Genomic DNA, 12,263 nt, shown 5'->3' on the forward strand with positions numbered 1-12,263 from the left:
AAAGTGTCAGTTCAGAGTTAAAGTGTCAGTCCAGATTTAAAGTGTCAGTTCAGAGTTAAAGTGTCAGTCCAGAGTTAAAGTGTCAGTCCCAGTGTTAAAGTGTCAGTCCAGTGTTAAAGTGTTAGTCCCAGAGTTAAAGTGTCAGACCAAAAAGTGGTGTGCAGAAAAACAGTGAAGGGAAGACGTCCAGTACTAGATCCAGATCCTGGGTGTTTCCAGGTTTAAACTCTGGATGGCCTGTGGGAAGAAGCTTCTCCTCATTCCCTCTTTGTTTGCTTTCAAGGAGTGGAAGCGTTTCCCTGAACACAACAAAGAAAAGAGTTCATTGTTGGGATGCTGAGATCCTTTACAATCTTCCTGCCACAAGACAGATCCTGTGTGATGTGAACACCTATGTGACTTTTTTGTCACTTTATAGTGGTGAGTATAGCTGCCTTCCAAGCAGTTGACACGGGTTTGACTCCCGGCCAACGCACGACCTTTAACAACACTTGTTTGAAGCTCAAACGCTTAAGTGCCATTGTTGAGAACCAGGCAAAATTTAATTGCTTATGTTACAGCTGGATGTGAGAGCTCATTCTGATTTCCACTTGTGTTGTAAGTGGTTGTTTGTTTCAAAAATTTCTGTATGTTGTTTCAGCTGCAACAAACACTTGCATACAGTTTAGTCCCCGTTGTGGAGAAACTGCTCCAATCACGTTCAAAGTCTCAATTTCTGACTGCTCTCACACGAGCTGATACAACAGGTTGCTTACAGAAGCAATGCTCAAAAGGCTCAAAAGACTTGAGTGCCACTGTCGAGAAGCAGACACGGTTGAGTTGCTTTTATTAGAGCCTGATGTAAGAGCTCTTTCTGATTTCCACTTGTGTTGTGGGTGGTTGTTTTTTCAAAGTTTTCTCTATGTTGTTTCAGATGCAACAAACACTCGTTCATGCAGTATAGTGAATTTTAAGGGAGGCACCTTGCTGTGGAGAAACTGCATCTATCACGTTCAGAGTCTCAATACCTGTGTCATGCGAGCTGAAACAACAGGCTGCTTACTGAAGCAAAGCTCAAAAGCATCAGCATGTTTCTGCCCGGTTTTGAACCGGGGACCTTTCCCGCGTTAGGCGAATGTGATAACCGCTAAACTACAAGGTATCGGAAACTGTCCACTATCTCCACTGGAGTCTCGTCGATGTTTAGTGGTTTGTATGACTTGTGCTGAAGTCCACTATGAACTTCTTTTAATTATCAACAGTAGCCTACAATTTGTCAAAGTACCACTTAAGTTCAAGCGGGCCATTATTGAGCCAGTGCTAAAAAGCCTAACTTGGACAGTCAGGATCTCAAAAAGTTTAGGCCGATTTCGAAACTCCCCTTTATGCGTAAGATTTTAGTAAAAGTTGTCCACACTCGACTTATAGATTTTTTAACTGACAATAATATAATGGACATTTTCCAATCAGGTTTCAGGAGAAACAGTACTGAAACAGCAATGATAAGAGTCGTAAATGACATTTTAATGGGAAGAGATTCTGGGAAATGTGTTGCTTTGATGATGCTGGACTTGAGCGCAGCTTTTGACACTGTTGACCACAGCATTTTATTAGCACGTCTTAGAGATGATGTTGGTATTAATGATGTGGCATTGAAGTGGTTTGGTTCCTACCTAAGGGACAGAAAATGTTCAGTTAAGATTGGAGATTGTCATTCTGACACTGTGGATGTTTTGTGGGGGGTCCCTCAGGGATCTATTCTTGGACCAACCTTGTTTTCTCTGTATTTGTTGCCTCTGGGGTCTATTTTCAAACGCCACAATATTAATTACCACATCTATGCAGATGATTTGCAATTATATTTTTCTTTGGACATGCGTGCTGCATGGGACAGCTTCAGCATACGCCTAACAAGAAGTGAAGGTTAGGGTTTGTGAGTCATTTTCTGCAATTAAATGATTAATCATCATCAATCATTGAGAAATCATCCTTTTATCAGTTAAGGAAGTTGTCCAAGCTGAAATCTATTCTTTCCAGAAAAGATTTGGAATCTGTTTTTCATGCTTTTATTTCTACGAGGTTGGACTATTGTAATGCCCTAACCCTGGGTCTGAGGGCATCTCTTATAGCTGCCTTCAGTATGTTCACAATACTGCTGCTAGGCTTTTAACTGGCAGTAAGAGAGATCACATAACACCTGTGTTAATTTCTTTACATTGGCCTCTGGTGTTATATAGGATAGAGTATAAGGGCCTGATCACTGTGTATAAGTTTTAAAGGACAATTACAGACTTAGAGACAGTCTTTAAGACTTTCCTTTTTTCTAAGGCTTTTGCTGTATGATTGGTACGTTTTCCCAAGATACTGTGTATGGTATTTTTGTACTTTTATTTTATTGTTATTTTGATGTGTTTTATGATTATGCTTTTTATGACTTATATGATGATTTTTACCATGTAAAGCACTTTGGTCCATTGTTATGGCGTTGAAAGTGCTATACAAATATATTTTGATTGATTGATTGATTGATTGATTGATTGATTGATTGAACTCCTTAGTCTTGCTGACATTCAGGAGAAGATTCTCCTGGCACCATCTCTCCAGGTTTTTACTCTCCTGTAGGTAGGCCGTCTCATCGGTTTTGGAGATCAGGCCCACCACAACAATGTTGTCAGCAAACTTGATGATGGTGGTGGAGTTGGAAGTGGCCACACAGTCATTCGTGTACAGTGAGTACAGCAGGGGGCTCAGAACACAACCCTGGGGATCTCCAATGCTGAATCTGAGAGTGGATGAGGTGTGTTTGCCCACCCGTACGGCTTGTGGTCTGTCTGTGGGGAAGTTGGAGATCCATTGATACAGCGGCAGGAGAAGCTTTCAGAACCCGACCTGTGATGCCGTCTGGTCCTGCTGCCTTCCTGGTATTCACTCTCCCGAATGCCCTCCTCACGTCATGCCCGTGTTTGAACGTGTTTACTTCTCCAGCTCTCCCACCGTGCATGCTGTTTTTGCCTCTATCACTGCTAGCATGCTTAGCTGCAGCCTCGAAGCGAGCGTAAAAGGTGTTTAGCTTGTCTGCCAGAGAAGCGTCTGAATTCCTCATTCAATAAGTAGGTGTTCTATAGTCCGTGATGTTCCTTAGTCCCTGCCACAGGCTTCTAGAGCCACCATGTTGGAACTGTGACTCTGGTTTCTTCCCATAGTGCTGCTTTGCTTCCTTCACCGCTCTGCGCAGGCTGTAAGATGCAGGTAGATAGATAGAAGGGCCGACATTTGATGGTCAGTAGTTCCAGATTTGGTGTGCAGGAGCGTGAAAGAGGAACGATGCTCGTGCTGTCACATCAGTGGTTGTTCACCATCAGACACACTGCACCTCCCCTTGACTTCCCTGACTCCAGTGTTCTGCCCTTAGCCTGTTCCTGACACCGACTCATTTCCCTCGCGGATGCCAGTGCGGGTCACGTCCTTTGTTCCTCCTCAGGATCTCGCTCGGCCAGCATGGGTCCGTGTTTAAAAACGGAAAAGTGTGAGTGTATTGTACACCAATAGATATGAGTGGCTCTGTCATATCTAATGATGACCATTTTCTATAAATAAAACGGTAACTATATAAATTCATTCACTCATCTTCTACCACTTATCCGAACTTCTTGGGTCACGGGGAGCCTGTGCCTATTTCAGGCGTCATCGGGCATCAAGGCAGGATACACCCTGGACGGAGTGCCAACCCATCACAGGGCAACCCTGGAGGTGTGAGGCGAACATGCTAACCACTAAGCCACTGTGCCACCCAACTATATAAATAAATATATAAAATAAACAAAAAATGCAAAGTGAAACCGGAGCAGTTGCGACGGCAGCCGACTTCACCGGCGCCATCTAAAAGGATGAACTGTTAAAACTGATGAACTGGATTTAAAAAGGCATCAAACAACTACTGTATGTGATAACTAATGACTTCACCTGACCACGATCCTGAAATAAATACAAATATTTTGCAATTTCATATTTCCAAATAAATTCTAATGTTTACCAATTTCTTTCAGGATATGCAAACCTTTGAGCAAAAGCGTATATACAGTATAAATATACAGTTTTTGATTTGACATTACTGCATGTATGCAGGAACTTATAGTTCTTTCCAATAAGGACAACTCATTAATGATGATGCCAGTATATAGTGAAATGAGGTCTATCCACCACCAACACAGCAGAGTGAAAACATGGAGCTGGCAGATGACCCAAGATCTCAGTCACGTCAAGTAGTAGGATATGTGGTGTTTAAAGAGAGGCACTATCACAGAGATCCAGCAGCTCTTCTGGAGACCTTGAACCAACATGAAAACCACAGAGTCTGTGGGAAAAGCAGCTCCAGCCATGGTGGAAATCTAGAAAAAGGCCATTGCACAAGCATTGGCTATTGTCAATAAAACAATGTCCTGAAGAAAAGGGAAAAAATACTGATGTAATAACAGCCAAACATCCCACAGATCAGCAACAACAGCAGCTGGTGACAGAAAAATGTAAATATTATGAAGAAAAACCCATAAAAACAATGAAATCACCAGAAAACTCCACGGAGCAGAGCAAAGGTCCCACAATCCAACGTTTGAAGTTTACCATTTGCTAAAAGGCATACATGTAAAAGTTAATGTAGTGCCATGACTAGGGCTTTCATGGCTAATCTTTACTGATGAAGAAACTCATGATGCTTGCAACAGAATGAATTTAGACGTCTACAGAAACATTCTGTTGGATAAATTACAGAGAAACACATCCAATGTAATCGGGATAACTTTCATCATGCAGTTAAACAATGATCCACACTGACACTCTGTGCTGCTGTGGATCTGCGATCACGTTCAGTTCTGCCACAGAAACATATAAAATAAATAAACACAAAATACAATTGTTTTTATGACTCTTTGATTCACACTTTATTATAAAATGTTAACCATGTATATAAAATATTAAATTTTTTCTCAGTACATAATGTTATGTGCTTGTAGCTTCCTGTTTTTAACCAGGTCCACTTTAAACACCATATAACAGTGCAGCGGTGTTTGTTTTTCGACACGATACAAATATTGAACTCTGAGCATCATCCCATCACCAACACATCCACTGACATTTTTTTTACTTCATTAACTACAAGAACTGTTTAAAAGCTAGTGTGGCTTTTGTGGCTTTTTAAAGCTAGTTAGACATTTAGCTGTTCATTTTTAAAGCTAATTAGCTTTTTTGAGCGTGTAATACAAGCTAATACACACTAATTAGCTTTAGCACATTTTTATATTGACACACTCTCCACACCAGGACATCCCTGTGGAAGATTTCTAATGGATTAAATGTCTGTCTGGTGGACTGTAATGGTTTATTAATGGAAAATCTCGTTCACAATGATTTCCGATGGCTTCTTAATCGTATCCTAATGTGATTATCATCGACATGCATAATTCATGTAATGATGATTCTGAAAATGTTTCTGATGTTTTCTTTATGAAATACTTGAACTAGCACGTTCTCCCCTGTTTGGGGTGTGTGAACTTTTGAACAGTGTTTTAGACTCATGGTATCTTCAGTCTGTAACCTAGTGAACCAGACTTAATGTATTCAATGACAGACTTAAAAGCACTTTTGTACGTCACTCTGGATAAGAGAGTCTGTCACACGCTGTCAATGTAAAGAAAAAGTGATTACATTAAAATATTTTTTTTTTATATGAAATCTTCTGACGGAGCTGAACTCTCTCACACACACACACACACACACACACACACACACACACACACACACACACACACACACACACACAAATCTAATCACGGAGACACACACTATGGATCCCAGACAACAATGCATCATATAAAATCTTATTTACATAAACACATGCAGGTTCCAGCAGTATATTTCTTCTCTTAACAGAACCAAATCATTAAAACACAGAAAAGGGAAACTCTTCAATATAAAGTCCTGCGTCCTCAGGATCTACCTCCTGTTCTTAAGTTCAGCTTAATCCCAACACACATACAATTAAGCCCCACCCCCACATGTCCTCAGGCTCCACCACTGTTTATACAATGGATAATATTTTCGCTGTATATTTTTAAGATTTTTACATTTTGGGATTCCACATATTCCCAATGCTCCAGCACCATGACTCATTAAGCTTAACCTCCACAGATCCTCAAGCCTCAGGTCCACATGTCCATCAAACTCCAGCTTACTGATTCAACCTAAATAATGAAACAGTCTGTGAGTTATTTATTTATTAAAATTATTTCTTGTAATGAACATTTTTCCAATCATGTGGGGTTTAATATAGATGTAGCTGTAGGTGTGTGTGTGTGTGTGTGTGTGTGTGTGTGTGTGTGTGTGTGTGTGTGTGTTCGTTCTTACCTGTGTAATTGTGCTTTTAGAGTGGTTCTGGGTAAACGTGTCGGGGGTCAAAGGTCATGTCTGACACATATGGCCCATGGACATCAGGTTCGAGAGGGAGAGCATTGACAGGAAGGTCTGAGTAGATATACAGAGAGGACACACCCTCTACAGAGAGAGAGAGAGAGAGAGAGAGAGAGAGAGAGAGAGAGAGAGAGAGAGAGAGAGAGAGAGAGAGAGAGAGAGAGAGAGAGAGAGAGAGTGAGTGAGTGAGTGAGTGAGAGAGAGTGTGTGTTTATTTGTGTATGTGCATTTACCATCCTGTATGTAGCCATGATCAAGGGTCATTGTACTGTGTTCCTGAAGGGAACACACACACACACACACACAAGTGAGTTTACAAGTAAGAAACAAGCATGTACACACACACACACACAGCAGTGTGCTCCTTACATAAACCTGTACATAAACAATTCTCCTTCCAGATATTTGAATAATTTGATAGTAATTGTGTGTGTTGTGTCTCACCATGTCCCAGGCGTGTGTGTCATGTTTGAACAGTGAGTGTGTGAGTTCCACTGACACTCTCTTCCTGTAGTCCAAGTTTTTGTCCTCGGAGATTCTGAAGAGCACAGCAGCAGCATAGGTGGCTGAGAACAATGAGCACACACACACACACACACACACACACACACACACACACACACACACACACACACACACACACACACACACTCAGGTTTGACCAATGGCTATACTGTAGTGTACGAGTTGTGTCTATTGTGTGTATAAATGTGTATGTGTCTGCATGCGTGCGTTTGTGTTACTCACCTATGCCTTCGTTGGTGGAGTGCAGAAGCTCCATCAGTGGAGCAGAAGCTCCTTCAGCATCAATTAGTTCAGCTGAGTGTTTATCCAGAGCGAGTTCACATAAAAGCCCGGCTGAGACTCGCCGTACACTCTCAACACAAGAGTATAACAACTACAGAAAGATGGAACAAAAGCAAGAGATACAGGGAGAGAGTAAGACAAAAAGCTGTGATTATCTGGAGTTCATCGTTATATAGGAATAATAATCATGTAATGTATCAGTCAGGATTTAGACCTCATCACAGCACAGAGACAGCGCTGGTTAAAGTGGTAAATGTCCTGTTACTGGTCTCTGATCAGGGTTGTGTCTCTTTACTGGTGTTACTGGATCTTAGTGCAGTGATCGTAGATACCATTGACCATGTTATTTTACTTTATAGACTAGAACATGTTGTTGGTGTTAAAGTCACAGCTCTCTCCTGGATCAGGGCTTATTTGAATGGAGCGATAACAGTTCGCAGATCTAAATGGTGACGACTCTAAACAAACTAAGGTAATGTTTGGTGTTCCACAAGGTTCTGTTTTAGGCCCATTGCTTTTCCCCCTATATTTGCTGCCCCTTGGTGCAAGTATCCATAAACATGGTATTAGCTTCCACTGTTACACTGATGACACACAGCTGTATGTTTCAGCTCAGTCAGATGTGAGACACCACATTAATAAGACTGAAGATTGTGTGAAGGACATCAGACAGTGGACGCTTACTAACTTCCTCCTGTTTAACTCTGACACACAGAGGTTCTTGTACCAGGACCACAGACAGTCAGAAGTAAGCTTTCTGATTACAGAGTAACTCTGGATGGTCTTTCTATTACATCATGTGCAGCAGTAAAAGACCTAGGTGTGATTATTGATACCGGTCTCTCATCTGAAGCTCACATAAATAATACCACAATGTTAGCCTTCTTTATCTCAGTAATATGACTAAGATCAGAGATATGATGTCATGACATGATGCAGAAACACTAGGTCATGTGTTTGTTACCTCTAGGTTGGATTATTGTAATACTTTACTGTCTGGATGTTGCAGTAGGAGCAGAAACAAGCTCCAGTTAGTCCAGAACACAGCAGCTAGAGTCCTAACTAGAACCAGAAGATATGAACACATCACCTCTATCTTATCCTCACTGTATTGGCTTACAGTCGAGTTTCACACTGATTATAAAATAATATTATTAACCTATAAAGCACTTAATGGTCTCACACCACAGAACCTTGGAGGTTTTTTATGATCTGTCACACCTACATCGATCAAAAGCTGCAGGATATTTGTTGGTACCTCAAGTACAAAAGTCTCCAGCAGGGGGCAGAACTTTTTCTTACAGAGACCCAGAATTATGGAACAGACCTCTAATTAGTGTTCGGGACTCAGACACACTGTCAGTGTTTAAGTCCAGGATAAAAACACATTTGTTTAGTTTAGATATTTGTGAATAACTTTTCTTAGGTAAAGCAGCAGATCTGGAGGGTATAGAGTGTTTAGTGAACTGAAATGTCTGGGTGAAGCCTCCTTACCACCCTAATGTGTCCACTCAGTTTTGCTGTCCCTGCTTGTTCATTCTACACAATGTAATCACACACAGTCACCTGTACAAATAAAGGGATGGTCTGCATGTTGGCAATTTCACTCCGGTTAATCGGATCCCTGGCCAAAATGTGTAATGCTCCAGTACAGCCTTCTACTATTTCCTCCATACTAATTCCATCCTGAGGGAGAGACAGAGACCAGTAGAGAAAAAGAGAGGGAAAAAGAGACAAAGACTTTATTTCAAAAACACACCTTAGCTCTTCTTATGTTCCCAGCCTCTCTGCTCAATAGTGATGTAAAAGAATTCATTCACATAATGTTACCTGGTGATGGGCTCATTACTGGATGACAGGTTTTTGTGTGATTATTGGCTCGGTATGTGACGATAGACTTGGTATCTAATGATGGACATATTTTATTTATACATAGATATGTGATTACATATTTTATTTATACATAGATATGTGATTACATATTATAAAACCAGAATTTAAACTTCAGAACTTCAAAGTGAAAGTTCAATGTGGCAGACGATTTAATACACTTAGTTACTGAAGATTTCACATTATTTCACCTGAGCAATGGACCATCAGTTAGGAAGCAGAAGCTTCCATACAAGCTCACAAGACCTTAAAAGAGTCATATAGGGACTAAGACATTGGTTCATGTCAAGATAGTGAATACATTAAGCAGGACATTGCTCAGCGTTTGAGTAACTATGATGTGTCTCAAACTTTTTTGAACTGTGGCAAAGCAAAGGAATTCACCCACTACTTCACTGGTCATGGTTTGGAGGCTGGACAGCAGTTGTGAATATGAACCGACCTCAGATGGCTTAATGCTCAGACTGAATGATGTGCACCCTGTGCTATAGCAGGCAACTTTGTCAGGTGGCTTTAAGTGGCTGCACCATTGTCAATGCTGTGGATTTAACATATAGTTTATTAACAGTATATAAAAAAAATATGAAAGTATATTTTATATAGTATATTTTATATAGTATACAAAATTCCTGTGCATGGGAGGACAAAAATACAGAGCATTACCACCCTGCGGGGCCTGCATACATGTAACTGAAGAACTGTTCAACAGTCCAGCCTCATTCATGCAATCGATGTTAAGCATTTTTGGGGACTTAGTCTTTAGCAGTCTATAAGATTCACTGGTGTTTATATTTAGAGCACGAAAAGCTTTAGAGAGACTGAGTGGCATTTTAGAGACCTCACCAACACAACCTGAGATTAAACAAAAAAAAAATTACATTTCTTTAAAAAGATCTATTTTTGGTGCACATTATGGATGTTAATGGGGTAGCTGTGGGGTAGCTGTGGATCCCAAAAAGGTTCATTTAATATCCATAATGTCTACAGCTGACCTTATTAAGGAGGATGGTGTCACTCCATCTGTTTTGAAAATTACTATTATTGTTACATTACTATTAGCTTTATTATATTATTTATATGTAAGGGGTTAAATGATTAGTCCCTTTATGTGTTGAATGGATTGTTACCTGCTAACTGAAACATGAACTGAATTGAGAGATTAGTTACCTGCTGATAGCCTCATTACCTGGTAGGTGTTCTGTGTGCTGAGTCTCTGTAGGTCCTGATGAGCTTTCAGAAGCAGGTTAACCAAACGTGGTATTGCACCTGCTTCCCTTAGAGGTGCCTGATTGGCTGGACATAGTGCCAAATTACGGATCAGACCAACGATGGCCTACAGGAACAGGAAGTGGAAAACATGGAATACGGCTGTATTAACACATGGCCCAGTTAGTAAAACACTTAAAAATCCTGTTCAGTTTATTTTTTAGTTTCGTTTTTAATTTAACTTTTAAAATTTCTCAACATTAGAAAAAGGTCATTATAATTAAAAATCTATGTAAGTCAAGCTGAGAAACATGTAAAGGCAGAAAGTGTCTCCCCCTGGTGGTCAATAAAAGAACTGACTACAAATCCCCACTTAATTTCTCCTCTGCACTGTAAAAGTTAAACTGATACTCATTATCACTTCCTTATTTATTCTTTATACATATGTTCTGAAATAAAAATAACACTTCTCAGACAGGATGCTGCGTACCATCTGACTGGTAAATCACAGCTCAAATCATAATGATGATAGCTATCCTTCACCTCATCATCAAATCAAATGCACACAACTATATAAACTCTGTCTGTTCCCTGAGCAGTGAGATCAAAGAGTAAATTCATGAAAAGTTCTCTAAATCATCTTAGAATTTAACTTGAAAAATGCCAAAGAAACAAAAACAGTCCCTAAAGTTTGGGCTCCTGAACATTAGGTCACCCAAAGCACTTATTGTAAATAAAATCATCTCAGAAAATACAAAAGCCTTACTGCACTCTGTCTTACTGAAACTTGGCATAAATGACTACATCAGTCTAAATGAGTCTACACCATCAGGATATATCTATAAGCACGAGCCTCATCAGACTGGTGGTGGAGGTGGTGGAGGTGGTGTTGTCACTATCTCTAGTGATCTCCTTACTGTTACCCAAAGAACACAGTATAGATTTAGTTCTTTTGAAGTGCTCGTCCTTAATGTTACACTCTCGCACATGCACACGAAGAAATCCATAATGTCTCTTGCTCTAGCGACCGTGTCCCCAGGGCCCCAGACCCCCAGGGCCCCAGACCCCATGGCCCTACACTGATGTTCTTAGAGAATTCACAGATTTTCTCTCAGACCTATTGGTTAACTTTGACAAAGCATTAATTGTATTTATTTATGGATTTATACTCACATTTATGGACTTACTAAACTCACTTGGGCTCAAACAAAACATCACTAGTGCAACTCATCGACGTAACCACACACTAGATTTAATAACATCACACAGAATAGATGTCACTGAAATAGATATCATACCTCAAAGTGATGACATCACAGACCATTACCTCATAATGTACACACTACCTATAGAACAGACTAACTGTGTCTCACCACGTTATCGACTCGGTAGAACCATTATTCTGACCCCTAAAGACAGATTCACAAATAACCTGCCTGATCTGTCTGGACTTCTAACTGTACCCTCAAACTCAAACGACCTAGATGTAATGACTAACAGCATAGACGCTATATTCACTAGCACATTAGACACTGTTGCCCCAGTCAGATTACAGAAGGTTAGAGATAAAACATCTGCCCCGGGGTATAATAGTCATACTCACACCCTCAAGAGGGAGACCCGTAACCTCGAACGGAAATGGAGAAAAACTAAATTAGAGGTTATTATAACTGTGTATAAGGACAGTATGTCCAGCTATAGACAGGCTGTAAAAGCTGCTAGGGCTCTGAGCACCTGAGCAAACTCATAGGACATAACCAGAACAACCCCAGGGTTTTATTTACCACAGTGACTAGATTAACAAAAACCCAGAGATCTGAACACACGTCCATCACAGTTCAGTAGTGAGGACTTTATGAGATTATTGTCTATTAGTATCTAAGTAACTATTATTAAGTATCAGGAATAAAGTAGGTGAT

The 12,263-nt window shown here is 40.3% G+C and overlaps 1 protein-coding gene across 1 annotated transcript in view; it reads right to left on the reverse strand.

Moving 5' to 3' along the window:
* Positions 1 to 4,917: 4,917 nt before the first annotated feature.
* The window catches only part of LOC113648412 (junction plakoglobin-like), a 22,837-nt gene continuing 15,491 nt past the window's right edge, over positions 4,918 to 12,263 (reverse strand). The window contains exons 10-16 of the mRNA XM_027155580.2: positions 10,325 to 10,471; positions 8,815 to 8,934; positions 7,189 to 7,339; positions 6,886 to 7,007; positions 6,675 to 6,717; positions 6,379 to 6,525; positions 4,918 to 6,215 (exon numbers count right to left, since the gene is read on the reverse strand). Of these exons, the coding sequence (XP_027011381.1) occupies positions 6,395 to 6,525; positions 6,675 to 6,717; positions 6,886 to 7,007; positions 7,189 to 7,339; positions 8,815 to 8,934; positions 10,325 to 10,471 (714 nt within the window). The 3' untranslated portion in view covers positions 4,918 to 6,215; positions 6,379 to 6,394. The remainder of the gene's footprint in view (positions 6,216 to 6,378; positions 6,526 to 6,674; positions 6,718 to 6,885; positions 7,008 to 7,188; positions 7,340 to 8,814; positions 8,935 to 10,324; positions 10,472 to 12,263) is intronic.

Source organism: Tachysurus fulvidraco, chromosome 24 (genome assembly GCF_022655615.1).
Source record: "Tachysurus fulvidraco isolate hzauxx_2018 chromosome 24, HZAU_PFXX_2.0, whole genome shotgun sequence".
Taxonomy (NCBI): domain Eukaryota; kingdom Metazoa; phylum Chordata; class Actinopteri; order Siluriformes; family Bagridae; genus Tachysurus; species Tachysurus fulvidraco.